Source organism: Nestor notabilis, unplaced genomic scaffold, assembly GCF_000696875.1.
Source record: "Nestor notabilis isolate BGI_N333 unplaced genomic scaffold, ASM69687v1 scaffold10135, whole genome shotgun sequence".
Classification (NCBI taxonomy): Eukaryota; Metazoa; Chordata; class Aves; order Psittaciformes; family Psittacidae; genus Nestor; species Nestor notabilis.
The window spans coordinates 18,803-45,413 of record NW_009930644.1 but is presented as its reverse complement, the minus strand read 5'-3'; the positions used below and the strand labels follow the sequence as shown (position 1 = coordinate 45,413).

The 26,611-nt window shown below is 42.1% G+C and overlaps 1 protein-coding gene across 1 annotated transcript in view; it reads left to right on the top strand.

Moving 5' to 3' along the window:
* The window catches only part of RFTN1 (raftlin, lipid raft linker 1), a gene marked incomplete at its 5' end in the record, with an annotated part of 29,386 nt that extends 10,188 nt beyond the window's left edge, over positions 1–19,198 (top strand). The window contains 4 exons of the mRNA XM_010015504.1: positions 3,042–3,157; positions 14,016–14,119; positions 15,504–15,585; positions 18,788–19,198. Of these exons, the coding sequence (XP_010013806.1) occupies positions 3,042–3,157; positions 14,016–14,119; positions 15,504–15,585; positions 18,788–19,198 (713 nt within the window). The remainder of the gene's footprint in view (positions 1–3,041; positions 3,158–14,015; positions 14,120–15,503; positions 15,586–18,787) is intronic.
* Between the last annotated feature and the right edge of the window lie 7,413 nt (positions 19,199–26,611).

The following is a 26,611-nucleotide window of genomic DNA, read 5'->3' as shown; positions in this document are numbered from 1 at the left end:
AAATGCTTCACATCTGAAGGAATTAGTGATCCGATTATTCTTTCCTTTATCTCCCCCTTTTCTCTGGAAGGGTAGTAGATGACCAGTGAAAGGGAAGATGTACAGGCAAGATGTGAGAATTGGCAGACATGCATTTATGGCATCAAAGTTTAAACACTGTAGGAGGTAGAGAGGAGGTTGGTTATGATTAAGAGGGAGAATATTAATGAGCATCATCAACCAGTTTCTCTTACAGAGTTTTTCACCAGCATCACTCTGTTGATCAGACACCAGTATGCAGCAGCTGCCTCTCCCTCATTCTTCTCCTTCCAGATTTCCCATTTTCTATAGGTTTCTTTCCTGGCCAAAAAATTAATGGATCTTAGAGCTGACTGGATGTAGCATTCAGCAGTAATCATTGTACATGCAACAAGGAAGCAAAGTCATAGAATTGTTTAGGTTGGAAAAGACCTTTCAGGTCGTTGAGTCCAGCCGTAAACCTAACACTGCCAAGTTTATCTGCTGCCTGTAGGGTCTCACGAGCTCAGCTCTTAGTTTCTAAAACATTACATATGCGCCGTAATGTTCCCATATGTGGAAGCTGTGAACTGGAGGAGTGGAAAGCGCAGCAGAGTGAAACATAACGGATGATTTACGAGTGAGTGTAAACACACGCACGCGGATTGTGTTTTGATCGCGTATTAATTAGCTGGCAAGTGCGTGGGGCGAGCTCAAGCTGCAGTGGTGCCAACAGTGCGACACTAGATTTCATTAAGAGAATTCAGGATACAGGAGCAGTGCACCAGTGCTGTATAAAGTTGTTCTGGCAAGATCTGCATGTCTGCGTCTAATAGGGATCTACAGGACTGTGCTTTCAGCCTTGGCTGCTGTCCTCTCCCCCATGCTTTGGAAAATTAAAGGGTTACTCGTACATTATGCATCCTAAAATAGATTTGGGTATGGGTTTAGGTGTTGCAACATGATATATTGGACAGAAGCTGAGTTGGTTCTTGCTTTGAAATGTAGGGTCTAACAAAGTGCCATTCCTGAATTAAATATGATTAATTAAATCTTGTACTCATTTGTATGTGGCAGGTTTGTTCTCCCCATGTTTTCTAACCTGTAACCCAGCTGGTTAGTGATCTGGCCTGTTAGTTCACAACAAGAATGTCTTTTCTCCTCACTAGCATGAGAAATCTATCTAGATGACAGGAGTTACTGCTTTGTAGTCCAGCTCATCCTCCTTGGAGCAATGCACCAACGCGTAGTACTGGCTTGATGTAGTGGTGAGGAGTTGTCTTCTCTATTCTAAATGGAGTTACAGGAAACCTGCCTGGGGACACAGTCAGTGTGAAAGTAGAGAGTGTATTTTTGTACTTCTTTGAGTCTCCCAACAGAATCCCAAGGAGAACCCCTAGTGATTTGCAGCTTTTTTCCTTCACAACTAAGTAAAAATAAAAAATATGCTTTGTTAGTTTAGTTACAAGTATTTGCATCTGCTCACTTGCAACTTAATGACTTAATTGAAACTGCAGCAAGAGAGGGTAGTAGAACATGAAAATAGAAACAAGGGGGGGGTGTGCAGATGCTTGACACGTGCACCAACAGTCTTGATACAGTGTGCTGGTAGACTTAAGCCTCTGACTGTAGGAGTTTGGTTTGTTGTGCGCATTGCCCACAACAGATTTATTATTTCCAGATGATAAATTGAATTCAGATCATATAATAACATTGGAAGATGTTGACTGAGATTGTATCCGGAAGAGATGAGAAGCCTCTTAATCCTTTTCATTGCCTCCTTTGTGAAAATTGGTTCTGAGTTTTTACCCTTGTAGGCAGCAGTGCCTTCCTGCTGGCATTTCTTGACCTTGTGGCATCCACCAGGGAAAGCAGGAGGACTTGATGGAACAGCTAAGTAGACTTACTTGGAAGACTCTCCTGTCAGTTCAGAGATCTGTCAGTTTGGCAGGTGTGGTTGTATTTCAAACCCATATGTTGTACCTGTGCAAGGGACATAGTTTTCCTAAAAATGTAAAGAAAGGCAAAAGGCAAAATTTTCTTATAAGGCAAAACATAACACTTGGTGGGGGGCGGTGAGCAAGATCTTTATAATCAGTCATAAGGGTAAATGTATTATTTAAGCTAGAAAGGCTGAAAAACATGCTTTGTGTCAATGTGAGAGGAGTTTTCATAAAGAGTACAGCATGGCTTATTTACAGTTTTTCTAAATGTAATTCTGTTGTTTCCTCTTTCTGTTTAGTTTATTTCAGCAAAGAAAGGTAAGGTTTGGACTTTTTTCAGTTATCCTGTTTCCGTTGTGTCATGGAGCTGACAAAACTTGAGTTCTTCCGTATGGGAATGATTGCTGATTATGGAGTATATGGCTAAGCTGAAGGAGAAAGTGCTGTTCAAGTAACTTTAATAGTATGTGTTGTCTGGAAAAAGGCTGAACGTGCTGAGAATGCAAATGAGAATAGAGAGGCACTGAACCAGATGGTCAAAATGCCTTCATAAATTTATTAAATAGTTATGAATGTACCTTTTCTTTCACACTGTTCAGATATGCCAGATCATCCTTAGTCCACGTAGATCACTGCAACTGCAATGCCTGATCTGTATGTAGGGTCCTGAGTTGTGTGAATGAATGGGTGTAGTCATTGGTATAAGTGTACTTTCAAAAGTCCTTACAACGCTGTCATGATACATGGTTTTCAGTCTCCAAAGTGTGTGTATAACTTCAAGTAGGTGAGCAGTACTTCTGAACAAGGGCTGAATTAATTTTGCCTGCTCAAAATGGGAGAGCTGTGTGTTTCGAGGACAAACTCTGGAGTAGCAGAGTGGACAGTGAGGTTTGCTATGAGAGAGTAGGATTGCCCTTAAAAACTGCTAGAGTTTTTAGTAGCTAATAGTCTCATTCATTTAATAGAGCTGGACTATAGGAGGAAGATCTATGCACTTTTTTATGAGCATCCTTGGAAGAATTTATTATTAATAAATTCAAATGCCTCACTACACATAGAGTGCCTTCCGTAAAGCTTACAGATAATCCTGTGTTTTCACAGATTCTTTACATGGGACAATGGATGGAATATTTCTCTTTGAAGATGTTACTGTGGAAGACAGTAAAACCGTACAGGGCTATGATGCAATTGTTGTAGAGCAGTGGACTGTCCTGAAGGTATGTGGGCACTTTTTCTTCTTTGATTTTTTTGTAAATTAGAACACTCCAAGACTGTGAGGCAAACTCTCTCATACTGATCTGTGCTTCGACCGTACCAGACAGGCAACTGAGGTAAAGGGATGCAAGATAACAATAGCACCAGTTAAGCACACACTGGGTTTGTACGGTGCACTTTTGATTTTGATAATCCCTATGGTTTATTGCAGTGGGGGAGGAAATGCAAGTGATGGTGATCAATGATCTGTCCCAGAAGTACAGGTGTCTGCTAGATTAACTGTAAAGAGGATCTCCATTGGTTGTCAGGGCAACATGATCACACAAGTCACTGTAGCATTGCAGTTTTAAAGAAAGAGGCCCTTTAGGTAGGCTTAGCTGCAGTGGAATTGCACAGATAACTGCATTTGCCTCTGTCTGACGTCCTTTATATGCTGAAAGAAGCGTATATTCTGGATAGGTCCCTATAAACAAACCATGTGTAACATAGATTGGCCTTTTACTGATTGAAGCGCACACTGAGATGAGTAGAAACACCGTCAGATCAGTCAGTACTGATCTTCCACAGCAAATTTAATATAAGGTATTTGAAAAGCTGGGCTTAAAATTCTTTGTGACTTGAAGCAAAAAGATCATGGGGGAAAAGAAGATACTGCTGCGTAACTCTCCGAAGGTATTTTTTGTTGTTATTTTACTTGATTACATGTCTGCCAGGAATAGATGATACATGTCATCTATAAAGGCAATACCTGATCTTTTCACTTGGCATATACTGTAAATGGTGTAAAATCCTAAGAAAAACAAGCAAAGCACACACATGCCAAAAGGATGGATTAAGGGAAAATGGGACAGGTACTAGACTAAATGTGTAATATTCCAGGAGACTAGGATTAAGAGTTTTGTTATTAGATGGTGACTTTGAAGTGTAGCAAGAAATGGACATACAATAATGGCTAAAATCTTCTTGAAGAATGGTGGAATGCATTAATGGCAGGTTTTCTTGTGCTAATGTGCATCTGAACAAAAAACTTCTATATTACATTTAATGTTATTACAGACTTGACTGTAAGTTCTTGTTCATTTTTAGGGTCAAATTATGGTGTTGCCACTCAGGAGCAAGGTTTTAGGATAACAACAGATGGTTCCATGTGTGCATTAGGTCAGCGCTGATCAAGAAGGCAAATGTTAAGAAGCATTAACGTTAACCATATGTTAAAAACTGTTAGGAAAGGAATAGAGGGTGAAGCAGTAAGCATATACTACTACATCCGATTCTATAGCCGTGGTTTGACAGCAGCTTGTTTCAGAAAGTTAAGTTAGTTCTGTAATCATTCTGAGAAGAACAGTGAGGATCATCAGTGATACAGACAGCTGCTGTGTTAGGAAGACTTTACATGGTGTGTCCTTTCAGCCTGGAAAAGAGAAGAGTTGCAGGGAATGGCATAGGTAGAGGTCTCCTAAACTGCAGGAGGCATGTAGATAGGGATTGACTGTTTACCATCTTTTCCAGTATAGGAACTAAGGACTGTCAAATGGGACTAGTTGTGGCCAGGTTCAAAGCAAGCAAAAAGGAGATAATTCAGGTAATTCTTTATGCAGCAGATCTGTGGAACTCCTTTCTAGAGAATGCTGTGGGTTCAAGAAGTTTAGGTGAACTCAGGTGGAAGCGATGTTCTTTTTCCTTGACCTTACCTATCTCTGTGTTTATACAAGCATTTTAATTCAGATCAGGAGTGCATTTGAAGTGAACCCCCTGATCCTCCTCACTTAATATGCTTCACCTCGCATCATAGAGTGGTCTCATGTTGCACAAACTGGATTACTTCCAGTAGAAACTAAACCAGATGTGCTGAGAGGAAATGCACAAAATATTTGGGGCAGGTATTTTACTTGTGTGCCCTGATATATACTAGTTTTCCTTAGCTGTTTCTTATAGCCATGTTTGAGACAGCTTTCTGAGTTAAATCAGTTCCTGGCCTGAATCAGTTCGGCTCTTAGACAACCAGTGAAAGGGTCTCTGTCTCAGTAGGATAATGCAACAAAGTTACTATTATGGCCCCTAGCACCTCTTAGTTTGCTCAGTGTGGACACAAGAAAGTTTGTCTCAAGCTACCTGACAAGGACAGTATCTGATAATGCGGATCCAGTGGTGGCAGAGTTGTGACCAAAACACTAGGACACAGCAGAAGATCAACTTCTGTCAGGGCCCCCTGAAGCATTAGAGCCCTGGTAGGTGGAGTATCGCTTGCTTTCAGTTCTAGCAATTCCATGGTGGAGGCACAACTGGTCAACAGATCAAGGAATCAACTTCCCAGTGCCATTTGGTGTGTCAAAAGATGCTGTACTGCTGCACACCATGTCTGTATGAGGGCTGATGTGCAGAATCTCTTATTCTAGACGTAAGATTTGGTATGTGCAGTTTCAGAAACTGTTAGCACATATACAGCTTGTTGGTATGATCAGATTATTCTCAGCCATAATTTAAAATTTGGATGTTGGATGTTCCCTGGCAATTTTGCTCTTTTGAGATCAAGTTCCCCTCTTCTAGGAACATTATGAACGTGTTACCCACCAACATAAAACTGGAAGAACATGGAGAAGGAAAAGCTTGCTGAGGGAAGGAGGTGCAGGTAGTGGGGAACTCTTGCAAAGGTCTTACCCATTTAGAGAAAGAGCAGAGCTAACCACTTCTGTTTTTTTTTCCTGATGTTTAAATAACTGCCTGGATATTTCGTGCCTCACGCTTTCTGAGGTAGCAAAGGCATAGGTAGGTAAAGTCATCAAATGAATGAAAGAAAAACTGGAAGCCAGGGGATCTTTAGGGGCTTGCCCAATGTCATACCCAGAAGACCAAGTCACCTCTCTGTTAAACCCGGTTGGAATTCACCTTCATTTATCATAAATGTGGAATAATGCAGTGGCAGAGGAAGGGGTTGTAAAATGGGAGATGTAGAGGGAAGGAGGTAGAGTTCAGTAGTGACTGATCGTAGTAGATGTTCAAAAGCCAGTAAAGACTTTATTTCTGAGTACTTCAAAGTATATTTACACAGAGATAGTTGTAAAGCAGTGGAATGACTCATTTATGTAGACATTCTTATTTTTTTGGTATAGGTTCAGCTCTGATCCAGATGAACCTTTTTCATGTGTCATTTTTGCTTGTACCAAGGCAGAGGAAGAAGTCCTGATGTGCAGCATGACATAAATATATGCCATAATGGATCCTTATTTCAAATTTGTATCAGATTTGATTATCTGGGTCAGCTATGGACTTGTTCAGGTGTGGTCTGGACTGAACATAAATTTATTGTGCTGGGTCTCAATTAAGAAGAAGAAACAAACAAAAGAATCTCAATCACAACAAAAGAAGGCTGTTTTAAAAAGGAAGACGTAGTATGTATCGATGCCCTTAGTAATAAACCAAGAACCTATCTGAATGAAAAGGTGAAGTTTTGCTGTTTAACTACAAAGGCAAAAGAGAGGGGTTGGCACACCTCTTGGCGGAGAAAATGCTGCCTTTTTAATTGCTAAGGCTAATAGAGAAAACAAGCTGAACAGTGTGATGCACTCGGTATGTGTGTAAAATGTCAGTTTGTAGAGGATGTAAAGCTCGCAGCTGTCACAGTATGTGGTCCCGCCAAGCTGCAGACAGGATGTAATAGCTCTGAGTAATTTAACTCTTTCTTCTCTAAGTAGAGCTGCGGCATCCTCTGCAAATGACCACAGGACTTCTAATGACAAAATGCTGCTCTCATCATTTATCACTTCAACTCTCAAAATGTCAGGGCATATTATTTCCACCACAGCCTCTGAGATCTAGCCCTAAAACTTGTTTGATGGTTTTAATTCTGCTTGCGTAGGCAAATGTGGGTAGACAGTTCTGATTAATCACAGCCTTCATGATTTCCCTCTTCCCAACTCTAATCTGTCACCTTCTCTTCCCCATTACCCAAGACAAAATAGTTAATATTGCCTTTAAAATTAAGTGCTATAACATTTATTTTAGATTTCTGTATTGATCTGCTTCTGAAGCCGTGTTAATTTTGAAAATACTGTCCTTAACTTACAGGTATTTTCTCATTGAAAATCTTCAGCTGGTGATTCATCACTTTTTTATTTTCTGCTATACCATATCTTTAGTGTACTGATATGAATTAAAATCTCAAATACACCACGGCGTTGCCATTGGCCTGGCAGAACTGAATGGGGTCAGCGTCTGCTGTAGACACTGTAAATCTTTTAAAGTGCGACATATCAAAGACTTAAAAATTATCTCTGCTGAGCTTAGGTTGCAAGTTGCCTTAATGTAAGCCTTGGAACAAATTCTCTGGAAATGAGGATTTGATTTGTCTGTAAGTCTGATTTAGGTCATATGTCAGCTAAACTACGTTCTGCATTCTCTGGCCATGGAAGAAAGGCATGACCAGGTCAGCAAAGGAACTGAGGGCGATGGGCATGAAAAGCAGTTGTGAGTGTGACCCTCTTTGCCACCCAAAGAACATCTAGGTTGCCTGGGCATAGTATTTCATCATTGTGCCCCTTGTTGCTTTTTAAGAAAAGATGAAAAAAACCCTTCAGGAGCCTGTTCTCTTCAAAAGATTTTCATAATTCTTGTTTCATTCTTCTCATGTAAGAAGTGAAAGCAGCATATATATGTATTTGTCTACTGAACTTAGAAGACATATGCTCTAGATAGGATTTAAATCCACAGGCTAATCTTTCTTTGGTTTTGTTGATAAATTTAGTAATAAAATCTAGCAATATGAATGTGAAACTTTCCTGATGCTTTCTTGTGGCACTGGCAGTATTGAACATATAGCAAGGTGAATGCTTCTTCCAAGTGAATAAAGGGCATTTGAAGTAAACAGGCAGAAAAGTACAGGATTTAAAACTGTATGAATAAAATAAATCACATCCTATCATCTGTCACAGTTTGCTTAGGTTTCTGGCAGGATCAGAGATAAGAATTAGCTCTCTGCTCACCCGTAAAATCTTTCAGGAATAAGTGAGCATACCAGATCTCAATTTTCCATTTAGAAACAAGCTAAGAAAAATCATTCCAGTCCTCTTTTGTGCTTTATAAAAGAACACACAGGGCACAAGTCATGTTTCTTTTCCCCAGCAGGTCACCTTTAGCCTAATGCACCTCTTTGACCCTGTGCTGCTGCCAGGCAGGTTTGAGAGGAGCCTCAGCATTTTGAGGAGTGTAGGAAGCAGGTGCTGGGACCCCATCAGTCGCATATGCAGCCTGTATGTGTGTGAAGGGCAGTGCCAAGGTTTGTTCCCATGCTGCCTGGAGCAGCAGCAGTAGAGGGTCTGTGCTTTGGCTCACATGGAAATAGGTTATTAGCTCCATAATGGAGCAGGGCACGTGGCCTTTGTGCAAAAGCCAAAGTTTGAGAAAAAAATATAACTAAAGAAAATTATGTTGGGGAAACTGTATGGGTGAAGTTCAGGTTAGATCTAAGGAAGAAGTTCTTTACTGAGGCTGGTGAGGCACTGGAACAGGTTGCCCAAAGAAGTGGTAAATGCTCCATCCCTGGCAGTGTTCAAGGCCAGACTGGACAGAGCAAGTGGTCTAGTGCAAGGTGTCCCTGTGCATGGCAGGGGACTTGGAAGTAGATGGTCTTTAAGGTCCTTTCCAACCCAAACCATTCTATGATCCTGTGATTAAGGTGTGTGTGGTAGGGCACCCTAGAGTATACAACTTCTCAGGTTTTTCTGTCTTGTTTTTTTTTTCCCCAAAACAGTTGATGGACAAACAGTAACATGAGCACACACCTTCAGGTACTGTGTGCACAAGTATTGCAGGAATTATGAAACTAAAAGTGCCAGAGTTATTTAAGAAAATGTACTGATGGATTGATAGATCACATTTAGTTCTTGTGCTTTGTGGCCAGTTATTTGGAGGTGTCCTACCTATCACATGTATGCTACCTGTGCAATGGTAAGTTTAGCACATTTCATAAGATGCTGCTGTGCTTCCTTTGTGAAGAACCCTCCACGTCAACACTTTCACCTTGTGAAGCTTTTGCTACTTATTCTGTGCTTCTATAGATGCAAAGTTGTGTTGCTTTGCACATGTGTTCCTGTGTTACAGGTGCAGGCAGTATCAGGAGCACTCAAACCTTTTTGTTAGTTTATACATAGACTAGAAAGTCAGATTTGCATCTGCAGAAGCCACTGAGAGAAGTGGTCTTTGTGGGCATAGGAGGGCTTTTTGCTTGTTTTTTATTTTACCCTAGACATGGAGACAGATGTGAATGCTGCTCAGCAGCCTGTGTGTGTATGGAAATTGTGACTGGATACATCTGAATCACAGAAAAACTGTCTTAACAGGATGCTACCCCATATAGTGTTACAGCCTTATATTCTCAAAAATATTTCACAGTGCATGAATTCACATATATTAACTAATCATAAATAACTCTGCATTACATATGCCCAGAATAATGTGCAAAAAGCCTGTCAGTGGACTTATTTTTTCCCTTTTTTTCTATAAACTTCCCACCAGGGTCCCAATTTGGCAGCTAGTCTGTGTTAGCCAGTGACCTATCTGCTGCCAAAAGCTGCTGGTGGTTTGTAAGGGTGCAGGAGCCATCCCACACTCCTCTGCTATACAGCGAATAGATGGGTAGCAAGTATCTGCTAACAAGGTGCTGTCATGTATTACATGTGGAAATTTAGGAGCAGCTCAATACTAGAGGTGCATGGTCCAACTTTTATTGCTGAAACGCTTGTGAAACTTCTCTTTTGCTTCCAATGAACATTTTTAATGGGTCGATAATGTTACATTGTTAGCAGAAATTACCTTTTGGTAGAAGGCTGAAGGGAAAAAGGCAAGTAATTCACAAATTTAAAGCTCAGATTTAGGCCACCTGTCAGCTGTGTTACTGCAAACATAAAACATTTGCAGCATGCTTTTACCAGGTCATTCATGCACAGCCTATATATTCAATTTCTCTCGTTTTATTTTCCTTCTTTCCACTAAGGTACAAGTCCTGCCCTCACCACTTCCTCTTCCTCCCTTCAGTGCCCTAGGAGAGAAAGCCCTAGGCTTTGGCAGTGCTGGGGACTGGTGAGCAGCCCTGGCTGGGGTGCACGTTGTCTCCCTTGTGGGCTCTCCCCTCTGTTATTTCTAAGAGCTGGGTTTGAACGCACTGTTTTCCCCAACAGTAGGTTACACTTCCAAAGCGACTCGTGTTTTTTACTTCCCATCCTCTTTGCCATCTGTCTGTAGATCTTAGTAGACAGTCTGTTAGGATTTGCTGATAAAGGTTTTATTAAGATTTATTTAATGGGATTTTCAATCTTCCGCTCTGTTATCCATGCTGGAAAAAATATTAAACAGTGAAAATCCACAGCTGCCTTGTAACTAAATCACATTCACTCAACCTGGGGAAGAATGATTTCTAAAGAACTTCTGTCTCACAAAGGCTTAGTAGTTGTTTTGTTTATAATCTTGCTGTGGTTAAAATTGCTGCACTAGGGGGGAAAAAGGACAGAAAAATGGGTAATGCAGTTGTTTGTGTGGCTTGCCCTAGATATTATCGTTACCATTTTTTAATCTTTTTTCTTTTCTTCTTTTTTTCTAATGAGCAGAAGCAACTGTGAAAGGAGAAATTGCTGAAAACAAACAGTACAACTATAAAAAAAATGAATTCTTTTCATCTGATGCAAGTCAAGGGAAAAACCTAGCTCAATATGCTCCGGCTTCTTGACACTCAAGGTGTGATCAGAGATTACTTATCATCCACAGGAGAGTGGGAAGCAAGTTAATTAAAATTTTCCACCCTTTCACTGAATGAGATGTCTCCCACTTTGAGATGCATTATTTGAGCACTTCTTTTTCAGTAGAGTGTACTTTCTACTTCTTCTGGTGTTCAAATCCAGTATTTGCTACCTAGAAAGAGCATTGCCATTTCATCTTATGGGTCTCTGTTTGACATTTTATTTCTATTGTCTCAAATAATAGTAGATAGAATAGTTTTAATTATTGTATTGAATATAAATTCTTTTCCTCTCTACCCCGTCCCCCAGTGCATTGTTTGTTTAGAAGCATTTTTGCTTTGGAAAGCATTTAGTATGACACCAATTAAAGGTCTGTATGACCGTGACTCCTGCTGGCACACAAATTCCAGTCCTAGGATAGGATTACAGCCAATGATTCAGGAGGAGGAGGGAAAAGTCATTTCTTGTCGTCTTAAAGAAAGCTTCAATTCTCTGTATTTGCGAGTAAGGAGCTTGAAGCTCCTATTACACCTGTTTATTCAGGAATAACTCCTTTCTCTTGTCTGTCATCTTCAAATGCAGCCAATTATGAGAAGCAGCTTATTCCCCAGGGACCTGGGGAGGAGGTGCAGTGTCTGACACCAGCGCAGTGTCCTGCAGAGTCACAGAGAGTTTGTTAAGGAGCTCAGAGAAGGTGCACGCCTCTGCATTCATTACACTTCCTTTCCCCCAAACAGCTGAGCATGCAGATTGCAGTGTTGGGTACCAGCACACAGGAAAATGAAGTCACCTTTTTTGTAACAGTTGTACAGCACTCATTCCCTAGAGATTTTTACGTTTCCAGATTTTAAAAAATACTTAAGCCTGCCTTTAATTTAATCTTGGATTTAATTTCTGAAAACGTTACACTTTTGAATGTGCTTACCTGCTCTTTTCCTTTCTGCACCATTGGGATTGTGAAACAGAACATCCTTTGCTGCAGATGATGCTTAACCCTGACAAGTCAGACAGGTCCAAAGCCTCAGAGCCTGCAGGGACAGTGGGGCTGTGGCAGGAGTGATGGCGCGTCCCTGAAACAATTTGGCTTCTGTAGCAGCCAAATGAGCTCTGCGTGCTATTGATGTCCTTCCTCGTTGCCCTAATCTCCCTCTGATTTGTGATGTTTGTGGCACATCCTGATGCAAGGAGAAGGTTCTCCCTGTTAATCACCAACCTTAGGCAATGAATTCAAAACAGAAATCCTCTTTGCCACATAGAATGTTGCTTGGGGCACAGACAAGGTCTGCTGTGCCAGTCTTTCCTGACCTGCTAGTCTTCCACCTCCTAAATGAGTGAGCTCCTTGTGGTTTTTCCTCCAAACACTGTTTGATGGAGCAATGTTTTGGTCAGGTCCTTTTATGCATTCTTCCAAGCACCTCATGGCAGGCTTGTGATGGTGGATGCTCTGACCTTATTCTTAATGCTTATGTTGCATATTTTCATAGTTGTTTTTGGAAGGCATTGTTGACCAGGCTTACAATCTCAGTGTGTTATTAATGTGTTTTCTTGAGACATTAGCTCTTAAAGGCATCTTGATATGTCAGAATTTTTGCATTACTCTTGGATGCTCTATTTTAAAAACTGGAAAGAGGGGAAAATATGCATCTTATGGGGAGAATGGGAGTCTGAGGAGACGCTAAATTTACCATGATCACAGCTGTAGTGTAAGTCCTGATTGCTACAGAAGACATGAGTGGTATTGCTCCCCTTTTGCAGGGCATCTCTTTCCTCTCCTAGAGTTAGCAGTTCTGGTCTTTACATGGTGATATAAAGCAGCAGTATCTCTGTCAGTCCCTGAAAGCCTCTGTACAGAAATTAGAAGTGCTTGCACTATGTGCAGTAGAGTTTTTAAATGTCTTTGGTTTTAAGCAGCAGTAATACAGATTCTTCAGCTATTTGCATTTGTAGTCACGATCAGGTTTTTAATAGGTATAGTCAAACAGTCACTCAGTTATAAAGGTACCAAGTGACCTAAATTGTATTTGTTAGAAGAAAGGAATAGCTGAGATTGGAATTCACTAAAATACCTTAAAATAACTACAGAAGGATTTGGATTAGTTCTGATCAAATGACTATTTTATTACTGCAGAACAAATGGATTTTTTGGAGCTTCAGAACTATTGTGCCTTACCCAGTGTTGAGAATTGGCAGTTAAAACTCCTTGCATGCACATGAAACCAGTGTGAAGTGCCTGAGCTTTCTGGCAAGTGTAATTGTTATTCCAGTGGAATATAGTTACATTTGTAGAGACTGGTAGTTACCATCTCCCTGATTTGTGTTTATTAAGATTAAAAACTAGTAAACGTGCTCTAGCATCTATTTGTTAAATTACTGGACGTCAAGTAGACACCTCACTGGAGAGCAGTCTTGGTTGCAAGCACCAGTGGTTCTCTCTGTGTGAATTACAGGGCCTGCCATTCAGTAGAAGGAGAATTAACAAGGCTCTGCTGGGTTGGTTGCGGCTGGAGCCAGATTTTGCACTAAAAGGCAACGCTTTTGGTCTCGCCCACGGATTTCCTAGTTCAAAATAACAAGGAAGCGAAGCGTCTTTGTGGTGATAAAAGCAGTAGAACTGTACTTAGGTTTTGGTTTTGTTGTTGTTGTTGGCTAATTTGCTTTTGCTCCATCACGATAGAGTAACCTGACTGATTTCGGTACAGATCTCTAGGATTTATCCTAGCTCAGACAAAAACAGAATCTGAGCAAAGCAGAGTTGTTGTTTTTTAACTACTTGAATGTCTTTTTGCCTTGGAGGAGGTAATTGATAACATACAAGGAATTTGTCCTGTTCAGATCTGGAGTCATCTAAAGCTAGATGGATGACTCAGGCAGTGTGAAAACAAGATCACAGATGTTTACCATTTCAAACTAACTCATTTAACAGTTGGGATGTATGGACGAACGGTCCCATGTCTCATGGTTTTGATCGTTTTCCTTCCTGCCAAGCTGAACATACAAAGTGACCCGCTTCACTGCAAACCCTTTCTCCCTCTCAGAAAACACACATATGTTTTTTCTTAAGGGTTTTTTTTCCACATCAAACTGAATGTCACACTCCAAGTGATGATGCTGACTGTTGATTTTTCTTTCCTAGGGAGTTGAAGTGCAGACAGACTACGTTCCGCTGCTGAATTCCCTTGCCATGTACGGCTGGCAGCTGACATGTGTGCTTCCTACTCCCATTGTGAAGACAAACAGGTAGGGAGGGCTGGGGGCTGCCTTTTGGCCAGGGCGGTTGCTGTTGGAGCACTGCAGTTTGTGCAGTCAGGCTGGATTCCCCTGCATGAGCACCATAGCTGCCCCTGCAGACCCTGCTGCAGCTCTTCTGTGGGTTTTCTGAGCCTCGCAAGCCACCTGTGGCAGGAAACACATGTCTGGGGGCGTCAAAGCACTGCACGGTGGCAGTGTGGTTTCTGCATGAGTTTTCTGGGTATTGTCTCTGCGTCTCTGTAAACTCCTTGACTGTAAAATCCATGCTCTGGATCTCCCAGTAGCTCCTCTTCGAGCAAAGACAAAACGTGTGGTAACGGTTGGAGTGAGATGTTGCCTACCTGAAGAAATTTAATTCATAATCGATGTCTGTCTGATGCTGCTGATACACAAGGTCTAGCTGAGCAGGGCCATGTGAGACTGGTGTTCCATTACTCTAGTAGCCCTGTTTACATACATAACCATTGTGCAGTCTACTTTGCTATTATTAATATTCTGGGGGGTTAAATATAAATGCAAGTAATTTAAAAATACTACTCATAACTGGTGAAAAACAATTATCCCACTTGTTAATCATGAAGATGGCGCTTTCTGAGCTTTCACTGGTCAGGAATATATTTATACATATACACCAATATAATCAGTCATGATTTTTTTTAATCTTAAAAGAGTAAAAATATGCCCAGCACTTCAGGAGATCTAGATGGAGACTACTCCTACACATAAACCCCTAAAAAGTAAAGGCCATCTGTGCTGGGGGAAAAACAGTATTTAAGTTTTTCATATATATTTAAATATAGGAATGACCAGAAAATCACAATTGTGGTTCGTAAGCCCTGTCTCTTAAAGGTATATCTGGTTTTCTGAAGATCCCATTTATAACTTCAGTAACACAGGTCAGGCTGGCAGTGCAGAAGGGCACCCACCCAGTCTAACCACTGGTGGCATTTGGTTGTGCCTCCTGCCATGCTGCAGACCTCTAGGGAGCACCTAGCCCCATTGCAGATTAGTGCCCTATGAGGGAGGGAGCACTCCGGTGTCCCTGAGACACTGCCACACACAGGCACTGGAGCACTTGGGTTTCTTGCTTTTCATTCCAAACAGTTTATTCTGTGCTTACACACTAATGCTAAAACATTCAGCAAAAGCATGTCACAGGCTGACAGGCTGTATCAGGCTGAACAGTTGCTCTTTTTTTCCCCCCAAAATACCAGGCTGCTCAAAGACACTGGGGACAGGGAGTGTTTAGGTCATTCTTCATTTTGTTCTTCTTTGACCTGCAGAAATAAATGACTGAGATGGATTTTCACTTTGAATGATGCTGGATGTGAATTTAATTCATTCTCAGGAGTGAGCATTTGTTTCTTTTCAGGGAGGGAAATTTATCTACAAAGCAAATTGTATTTCTTCAGAGACCTTCCTTGCCCCAGAAAGCAAAGAAGAAAGAATCCAAGGTAAACAACCTTCAGCTCCTGGTTTCTTTGTCTTTTAGTTGGTGGTACTTTAATATTGTAATTTATTTCCTATTGAAGTAAAAATGGCCTATTCAACATTTCTCTGATACAGTAGCAAGACATAAGGAATCAAACTGTTCATATGAAAGAAACAAAAAACACCCAACTGCTGTGAAAGCTCTTATATTTCATACTGTGCTGAACTCCTGGCAGCAAAAGAGACAGAATTCTCTTCACATAAACTGGCCATAAACGTCCATATGTGACCTAAAATTTTCTGCCCATGTTCACTGCCTGCAAGGTGAAGCCAATACTGTTTTCTCTCACACACTGCCTGTCTTACCTGTTTAAACTGCTCTTTCTTTCTTGCTTCGTGTTTGGGTAGAGCCTGGCACAATGGAGGCCTGATGTTGGCTGGTGTTTCTGTCTATTGTGTGAATGTTAATGAATTCTACTTGAGTTGGAAAGAAAAAAAAGCCTGAATCCAACTAAATTATCTGAGAATGTAGCTGGCAGCTAATGGTGTATGTATGTGGATACACACATGTATTCCCATTTCCATTTTTAAACGTGTATCTGTGGGAACCCTTGCCCAAACCTGTCACACTGTGGCTGCTGAGAGGGAAGTAGAAGGACTGAAAAGAGGGGAAGTGCTGACCTTCCTACAGTGCTTGAGTTTGCCTTGCCCTTTCAGTACACAGAGGGTCAGGAAAGCCAGGTGAAGCATGGAAAAGATCTCTGGAACCACATGATGAAAAGGTTGCTAATGAATACAGCCTTGTGTTCCCTAGTTCTGTGTGCTTTGATGAGTGCTGGCTAATGCAGTGTCACAAGGAAGAGTAGTGAGCTTGAGGCCTGCAGGAGCTGATGGGGAACACTAAGCAGAGCTGAGCACTAGGAGCATTTTACCCAGCATTTCAGATAATGACAGATAGTTTTCATCTATAAAGCCCTCACTGTTTTGGAGCCTGGTTCTGTGAAAGTCATCTTTTAGAGACAGTGGAGACCAGGAGGGTGTTTGAACTGGCTGAAGTAGGGGAGAACCACTGGGAGCCTGACACTGTGATTTAGGATTTACCCTCTCTCATTAGCAAAGCTGGAGCCTGGAGTATTCTGTGAACCTGTTACAAAGCCCATCATTCTTGTTTTTACTCTTTGTTTTCAGGTGATTAAAGGGGTCTTGGGGTGAAGGTTGGAATGCCTGTATTTGGTCATTCTTAAAACCACACTGTGTCGTTTTAGGGGTGGGAACCTATAAGTGATTGTACGTCTTCAGATGGAGAAATCAGTCTGATTTCTTGTGTTACAATAACAAATACGTACCATGCCGATGACTCAGAGCTTTGTTTAAATTTTTTCATTCGGGGGATATGAAAACTTAATGTCTGGTTGACAAAACAAAGGATTTACTCGTTGACAGTATTAAATACACAGACATATTTGAGGGCAGAATCACTACAGCACATTTTCATACTGAAGGTCAAGGAAAAATAGGGTATGTGGATTATAGTTATATAAAGAAATGTAAGACTGGTTCTACATCTGTACGTGGTTGTTGCCAGTCACATCAAAGATGCCAAACCTAGTATTTGGCTAAGTTGCTGAATATTCTGCACATACAATGTCTCAGGCTCTGGGGAGTTTTTTTAACTTGTGACATGGCATGTCTGAAATGTTTACAGATAACCCCTCGGAGGGGGGAAATTGTCTGCTAAAATTAAAAGGACATTGCAGTGCTGGAAACTGACCCATCTTTTCTATGCACACCAACCACCTGCTGTTCAGTTTAGCTGGAGGAACAGAAAAGGAAACATGCAGGGAGTGGTACAACTAATTTTTCGCTTCAGTAAGACAGAAGTACTCATGTTAGTGCAATATCCAGTCAGTAATGAGATCATCGTGTTCATTCACTTTGTACAAACGTGATGCTTATGTCAGCAGAAACTGGCTGTTTGCATGTTTGTGAAATACAATATAAATACCTGACATTTGCATATACACAGAATCTCCTGCAGTTTGATCTTTATCCCATTTAGGGCCCTGACCTTACCTTCTGCTGAAGAGAGCTTCGAGTTAAAGGGGAGTTGTGGGTGCCCAGCACTTGTGCAAGTCAAAGAGGAAAACACTCTGATGTCTCTGAATTTTAAACAGTTGAGCCCTAGAACCGAGATTCTGTCTTTCCTCTTTCTCTAAGCTGTAATGATATTTAAGTGAAAGATTGCTCCCTCTAAGTAAAACCAAGAAGAATCTGGTGAAAGCAAGTTTCTACTTTTTTTCCCTTTTCTTTTTACATTAAGTTCTGGCAAGCAGAAGGAAAGAGCATTGCTCCAGCTTCATAATCTAATAAACATAATAGGTTTTGGATGGCTTTTTGATTAAGGAATAAATAGCTAGATCAAAAATTTATGAACACAAGTCCTTCCTTAGACCAACTTCAGCACAGACACGGTTGCGCTGGAGGAAACAGCTTTTGGTCCACAGCCAAATTTGCTGAATATCCTGATGAGTACATTCACATGTACTTACTTAACAAACTTGTGCAGGCTGGCGCAGAGGTGGCTTGGAACATGGTCTGCCTTTTCCTTGGGAAGGACCCTTTCTTTGCTGACGATGAAGCAGGTCTGTTAGTGGCATGTTAGCCTTTGTATGTGTTACACCTGTCAAGTCAGGATTTCAAGGTACTGCTAGTTCCCTTTCTGAATAGTAGTTAAAACAGTTCTTCTGAAGGGGCAGCTGTGGTAAGTCTTACAGTAAGTGCTACAAGAGGCAGCCTTGTGCTTTCTTATCCAAAAAAATTCCTACAAGTGGTACAGAATATTTTAGTGTTTGGGTATAGTCTTGGGTATGGTGTTAGTTCTGCTGCTAACCTGGTGAAAAACGTTGGAATAATGTCATAGGATTGCTTCCTCTGTAGGCCTCAGTGGTGACACAGCGTGTGGAGTGGTACCCACTAGGCATATGAAAAAGCAGAAGCAGAATGCACCACACTCTCTTTTCTCTGTATAATAGATATATCCGTGTAGGCACAAATGATCTTAAGCTGTCCAATTTAGTCATGCAATTTTTTTTGATCTTAGGTCTTTTTGGTGAAACTAGTCTTTGAATTAAAACTAAATAATGAAAACTCTTCTACTCAGAAAAGTAGATGTCAATGTGAGAGTCTCTCTAATGGTCTCTTAACATTTGGGTCTCTTATCTGTAGTTTCACTGGAGGTTCTCCAAAGAAGACATGCACAACAAACAAATGAAGAATTCCACAAAGGCTAAACTGAGTACTAGGGAGAGGCAAAAGGCAGAGGAGAAGCAGGAATTTGAAGTCACGGAGAACACAAAAAACTTAGAAGCACAGATCTCAACAGCAGCCAAGCCTGATCTGGAACAGCAGCTGGATGATGTCATAGACTTGGGCGATGAGGTAGCTGAGACCAATGACAGAGGTGCCCGTCACGACGGGGCCTCAGAAGAAACATGTCCTGCCAGCTGCGATAGTGGTGACAGCGATGCGCAGGCCTGCCTCAGCCAGAACACGGCTGAGCAGGTCGCAGAGCAGGGACACTGTGCTCCAGTGTCGGATGGCTGCAGCGGCGAGGACCTGTGCAGCTCCTGTGAATAAGACCTATGCTTGGAGAATCCTGTGAGTTGCTGATACTTTGCCAAGAGAAAAAAAGAGATTTTGCTAATCCCCATCACTCACGCCATTGCTTGGTTCAGCATTCCTTTGGCATTGTACTTCCTTTGCTCCTTAGCACACCAATATCTTGATGTTTTAAGTAACTCCAGGGCCTGGGCTTTCTAACCCACAGAAATTAATTGTAAGATTCCATCTGCTGTACAGAGTGGGACATGCCCTACACCATCTCCTAGAGCTGCACCTGAGTTTAAAAAGCAAGGTCAGAAAACATACTTGGGGTTTTCTGTGAGCGACCGTAGCAAAGTAGGTTTGCATCTAGATCAGGGCAAACATTCCACTCAGATCTTACTCTGTAATACTTTCTTGTCCACGTATCTTTGCTGGAGAAGTTATTGTGCCATATGTTATTTTGTCATTAAGCTTGTAGTGTCATGGAAATGGTATTTGGACTTAAACAGGCTGAAATGGGAAAGCGTAGATAAAATGGCTGTTATCTATATTTATCTCAAATAGCATACTTACTGATGATAACTCTCTTCTGAGTTTTATTAACTCCTGCAGATCTTTAAGCAATGAGCAAATCGTGTATCTATTTTAGGCACTCCGGGTAAACAAACCCCAGGGTACCTTTGTGTGAGGCAGACAATTCCAATATAAAATGCAATTTGCTATCTGCTCACGTTTCTGTTCTCTTTGCCAGTCAACAGTTCATCAATAGCATGGGGGCTTCAGAAGATAGAAAGACAGGAAACAAAAAAGCAGGTAAAACCTGCTGCTTTCAGTTGCTATCATCACTAAAATTGGAATGAGATGTTACCTCTTGCCCCTTCCAGGTAGTCATGCACCACTTCCTCACTGTTACGGGAACTGAAATTGTACACAGGTCAGTGACCAACAAACGTCACTAAATGACCTTACACGTACCTTAATAGAGGGGGTTTTATACAAGTAACCATATTTTTGGACCGATACCTAACAGAATTCTGTAAAATTACCAACATTTTTATGTTTGGAGCCACATTAAAATATTTACAACTGAATGTATATGTGTAATATAGTTTCTGTGCCAATGTTCTCCTAAATGTATTCCTAAAAATGTAGGAAGTAGTGGTTTCTCTCTTCTTATCTGCCTTTATCCCAGTTTAGAAGTGGTCAAGTAATTTGGTAATAAAGTGAGAAATACATTCTAAATTCCCCTGCTTTTGTTGTTTTTAAAGCAAGAGCTCTGTAAGCATTTTGCTGGTTTTGCCCTTGCCTGATTTGTGCCTGATAATTTCCCTCAGTCTTCAAACCAAAATGCTGTATGTACAAAGAACCATGTTCTGTATCAGATGCACACCTCGAGAGGCTCAAAAGCATCTTCCACACCTCAAAATTATACAGTTGGCAGAACATTGCAGAGAAGGGAAAAATCACACCCCTTTGAATAATCATCTGATCGGGCCAATAGCACTAGAGTTGAAACCATTTGATTTCACACACACAAGGCACAGTGGTGGGGGTTTTCATTGATTAAAGAGGTTTTCTGGGTTTAGTTCGGTGGTTTAACCACAGGACTGGAAGTAACTTCCATTTCTGGTGGTATTTTTCAATTATTTTGTTCTGCTTCTTGACATTAGACTGGAGCTCTAGTAGCCTCAAAAATAGGTTGTTTTGGTTGTTCTACTTAGGCACAAGGTCTCTGCTCTGTACAGCTTTAAGTACTCGTTTGCAAATTTTATTAGTGTTAAGATCCTTCTACTGGTGGTTTCTATTTCAAGGACTTGCTTTGTATTACTCTTGTTTAAAATTTGCTATATTTAATGAACATTTTACTAGTAGAAAGTGTTGCAGTAGAGCAAACTCTCCAAAGTTACTTGGAATAGAAAGTGTTTCTTGGATTGCAGTTTGACCTTGCGTGACTGGATCCCAGCTGCTTACAAAATTGAAGAGAAATAAAGGTCATGAGGAGATTTCTTACTTGTGATGCTTGCGCAACTGCCAATAATTTGTCCCCAAAAGGAGGAACTGAGCATGTGTAAGTGGTGGTGAAGGGAAGCTCCTTACTACCAAATAGCAGTAGTTACTAGCGCTACAGAGCTGGCTACTTGGTTTTCCATCACCTGTCTGACAGGGTATGTCAGGGTCTGTGGGAAAGTTGCACTTGTTTAAGTGAAAGCTCAGTTTAAACCTTTGTTCCCATAAATGCCGGAGTGGCTTAGGGTTGGGGAGACTCGAACTTTCATGGCGTTTCAGTTTAAAAAGGGCAAATGGTTTTGGTTTTATAGTCGCATAAATCAGTTCCGACTTCTGACTTTGAATCGTGGCTCTGTGGCTTATCTTATCTCAACTGCCTTTGCCACTGGGGGCTTGCAAAAGCCAGACCACCAGAGTGGTGGAGGAAGCGAAGGCAAGCTGTCATGCCCTTATCTGCAGTGTGAATGGAGAAGAGAAAGGGCTGGCCCAGGGCCTAACTCCTGTGTCTGAAAACTTGACCAGTGCGGGGAAACGCACCAACAGTGGCGAGACTGCGTGTGGCTGCAGTGGTGCAGCCTTAACCTTCAGCGTGTGGTGGAGCTCAGGGCTCTGTGCTGACTTCTCACTCAGAGGAGCCACAGTTACTCTGAGCCACTGGCTCCGCAGTGGGCCTTGTCACCCCAGCAGAAAGGTGGACAGAGAAGCCAGGCCCTTTCTTTTCCCACAGAGAGACACCATTTTAAGCCCAACCTATTTTTTTTCTCCAAAACTAGGAAGAATTTCCCAGTAAGGATGCAAACTAACCTTGCCATGCCTCTCTTGAAGGGAAGGAGGCTCCAGGGAGCATTGCCGGCAGGTGTGGGGAAGGCATGGATAGGTTGTTACCATGTGCTACCAATGGTTACGCTGGCTGGTGACAGAAGCATGACAGCACACGCAAGTGTCACACTGGTATAGTTTAAGGTGAACATGTCCTTGTTAGACCAACAAGATTCACGTGTGTAGGCCAGTCTTTGAAGGAGGAGGAATTACACACACCAGTGTTCAGAGCAAGTGGTCATCTGGACAACGGTTGTTAAGTGGAATGAGTTCAGTGGCGAAAATGCAGGTTGGACAATGAAGAAATGCTGGTAGGGGAATGAAGATGGCAAAGAGGAGTGGCTGAGTTGAATGAAGGATGGAAAAGGGGGTTTGCATTGAAACAGCAGGGGGCAGGAGGGCAGAGCTGTGGTGGGGAGAAGTCCAAAACGTTAAAGGATGATGATGAAAACAGTGTCTGTAGAGTTTAGGAGGCATTAAATGCACAATTTGACTGGCACTTCATCTTGCATATTTTCATTACTGGATCTGTACACTCAAAACCAGTGTAATTTAAATAGCTCAAAGTAGTTTTAACATATGCATGAAGTAAAGTATAAAACAAGGTGCTTTTTGTTTTTTGCTAATTTGGCTCCTCTTTCAGCCTCAGTTTCTGAGGTGAGCAGAGGAAGGGCTCTGCATTAGGAGACCCGTCTTTCTTGCTGTACTTTCACCTCAGGGAGCCAATTATGGGGCAGAAATAAAGCAGCATCAGCTTTTCATGCAGTAATTTCATCTTCCCAAACTGAAGGGTATAGGAGGAGCAGATACTAATTTCTTGATGATAAATGCTGCTCAAAAGCAGGAGGAATGGTGGCTAACAGCAGCAGCGCAGCTATGAATTACAGCTGTAGGTGCAACTCGTGTCTCTCCCAAGCTGTCAGTGGAGCTGTGCCTGGCTCTAAAAGGCGATCCTTGCCAAGCCTCTGTTGGCTGAGAGGTGCCTGTGGTGCCACGTGTGGCAGCTGACTCTAATCAGGACCTTACCTGGACACTGAAGGGGGGAAAAGGCTTTTCCATTTAATTGCTTTGTTAGCCACTCTAAAAGCCTCTAAAATGAGGTAATGATGACTGAATAGCCACTCTTCTTCCAGTTAATGAATGCAAATCCTATAGGAATACTTCATATTCATTGTACCAGATGAGCACGCAGGGAACTGGTGAAGTGTGTTTCATGGGAAGAAGAGAAAGATTCAGTCTAATAAGGTTGTTACACCTGGTAACCACAATCTATCTCAGTAAGTTTAAATGTGTAGATGGAGACACATTGCATGCCTCATTTTGTTGGAAAAAAGAGAAAAGAGTATCAGTCTGCTTTTTCTGTATAGTCACTCCTGAGCTGATGGCACAAATGCAAGAGGAAAAAAAGCAGTTTCTAAGATGACATGCTGTGGTTCAATGATGTGGTGAGGATGTTTCTGGACCTCGGTAGCTGCTGAAGAGCAGGGGTTGCTCTCTGCTCCCGCCAGTGCAGGCTGCTACCACATTAATTTCATGATTTGTAGAGATATGTTCATATATAGGAGAATTTTATTTTTTATTAATTTAGTTTTTCCTTTCCCCCCTCTTCCATTATAGAACCGCAGGATGGTTTGGAAGGGACCTTAAAGATCATCCAGTTCCAACCTCCTGCACGGGCAGAGACACCTTCCACCTAGACCGGGTTACTCCAAGCCCCTGTGTCCAACCTCGCTTTCAACACTGCCAGGGATGGGGCAGCCACAGCTCTGTGCCAGTGCCTCAGCACCCTCACGTTTACTCCTAATATTTAATTACGGCAGAGTCAGCTCCAATAACTTACTTTAAGGTGAAACTGATGTTTTGCCCCAAGACCATTAAACTCCAGACTAAAGATGGGTCTTCTAAAAGAATCTTAAGTGTCAACAGGAACAGGCTATGGAGGAAAAGGGATGTTAACACCTTCCCTGGCTTCCTGGCTCAGAACTGGCATTTATTCCCATTACAAGCACGATGGCATGAAGGTGTTCAGTGGCCTTTGGCAGGATTACCATGCAAGGTAAGAACGAACTTAGAGCTGAGGTTCCTGCTGTTTAAGGTGTTTTCCTCCTCCATCTTTCGGTGCTCTATGTGTTTAATGCTGCTCCTCAAGCGGGTGAGCCCGTACAATGAGCGAGATGTGTCCTTGCCCCACAGCACTGGTCTGAGTATAACAGGGGATGACAGAAAGAGGTTAGAGGGAAAAGAGGAGGATTGCAGAAGCAAAGGGGTTTGAAATGCCTTTTGTTAAATGGACATTCTGGTGCAAGGCTGAGGAGGGGGTTGTGAACGAGAGATGTCGTTCAGGCTGACGAAAAGCTGTGCATTAAGGGGAAAAAAACAGGGTAAACCAGTTCATAATACATGTAATGATTTAAAAGTCATACAAAACCCAGCATTTAAAGGCTTCTTAGAATCTTTTTGTCATTACACTGTTAAAACATGCAGGAGCCTCATGCATGATTTTTATTTTAGGGTACCAGGACTTTCAGATAGCTATTAGTGCAGGTCTCTAGAAAAACACCCACCCTGCTTCCTCCAAGCATCAAGCTCTGACATGTCAGTTGCAATCCCTGTGAACACAAACCACCTTGGTTTTATTTCCTGTGACAAGCACGCTGTCCTATTTACATTCCAGAGCAAACAAACAAGGAACCATCCCTTGAAACAGGGGGACGTGGAAAGAATCTTCCTCTTGTCTGTGTGGGAGGGAATGTGATGAGACATCACCCCCGGGGCTGCAGCCACCGCTGAGGAGGCAGCTCATTTTGGCTGCCCATCGTGCTGCACGGTACAGAAACACAAACCTCAGTGGATGAGGCTGCAGGCACCAGAAGGTGAAAGCTCACAGGCACTCCCTCATCACGGCACCCTGCCCAAAAGGCAGTTCTTTAAGGTCCATCATTCAGCGCCACCCCTTTTCCCAATGGAAAGCACAGGCTGTGGCCTTCAACTGGGTTTGTTCTGAGCTGCAGTCAGCATGGCTTTTCCTCTCTGACTCCCAGAAAGCACTAGGACGTTTCAGTTGTTCAGTCAGCTTCTACAGCAACTGCAGCCGTATTCCTGTGCTGCACACAAAGAGGGGGCTGGAGTTTCCCAGCGAGACTCTTGCTGAGGTTTGAGGTGAATGTGGATGTGGCAGGAGGCATAAGCTGTAAAACCTATCAGAGACTGATAAAAAGGTTAAAGGCTCAAGGCTAAACCCAGCATCCAGAGCTGAAATGATTTTCTAGGAGAACTAGAGCTGGGCTGGAGGCCATTTTAGCCAGGCACTGGAAGTTATGCTTGAAATATGTAAGTAAGTAAGTGCTGCACACCACCAGTACTGCTGCAGGCTGGAAATCGGGTGATGGGATCAGTATCTTTGCAACCTCTGCTGAAGGCAGAGCAGAGGGATGCTGAGAGCAAGAAACTTGCTGTGTTACCTATTTGACTGTTGTCTGAAGCAGTCAACTCAAGGAAAGGAGCCACTAACAAAGAGAAGGCCTCCCCTCTTCAGCATTTTTAATAATTCAGTAATAATTTAAGCTTTTTAATAATTTACATGTTCCTTATTGAGGTCTTCAGATGTACAGTGGGAATCTCTACCACCTAAGGACTTGAACTGTCTACAGCGATATTTAACAAACTCATTATGGCTTATTGCTAGTCTCATCATTGCTAGGATGAGTTTTTCTACAAGTCAGGGGCAGAAGCTTCATTCAGGAAGGGAGCAGGTGTCAGCCACCGCACCCAGAGGTACACTTGTACCTTCAAAGAGCAACCTCTTCCAAACACAACAGGTATCTGTCTCCTGGAGACTGCTAAAACTCAGTGCTGCGGCAGGATTATGGAGGTGCCCTGTCCCAGCTGCTGGTGGCCAGTGCTGCCTTAGAGAGCACAGCCTGTGAAGCTCAAGCTGGATGGGTGCTCACGGCACCAGCAAGGGAGGCAGGTTCCCATGAGTAACTCCATCCAGCTCTGTCAGGAGCTAACAGCTTCCGCACACTCTTACACTCAACACTCCTAGCTCAGGTCTGAGTCTGATTATGAAAATATGTCTTTTACTGTCAACACAGTTGCCTAACTCAAATAAACCACATAAGAGGTGGGGTTTTTAGTTTTAAGAAGACGTGGCAAGAGGGAAGTCACAGCAACTTGACTTCTGTAAGATACAAATGAATGGTACAGACCTGGGGAAGGCAGTGTGTTGACTCATTAGCACAACAGTTTGGAGCACACTCAGAAGTTGTGACCTGAATTACTATTTATCAGAAGCTGGCCTGGCCCTGCTGTACAACTGATTCTCTGCAACTGCTGAATCAGGCACTACAAAAGCCTTTCCAGAAGCTGACTAACAAACAAGTGCAGAAAGTGAAAATACCCGTAAGTAGTTAAGCAACCCATCAAAAATCAGAACAGTCAATGTCTTTAATATAAAATCACTTCTTCCCCGAAAGCAGAAGCATTTCAGGTGTATTATGGTTAAATTAAAGGACCATTGTCATGATTAAGGATATCTTTATGTGTGAAATAGAATCTTCCAAATAATTCATAGTCCATTTCTGTACATTTCAGCTTATCAAAATACACTAGAAAAAAAAT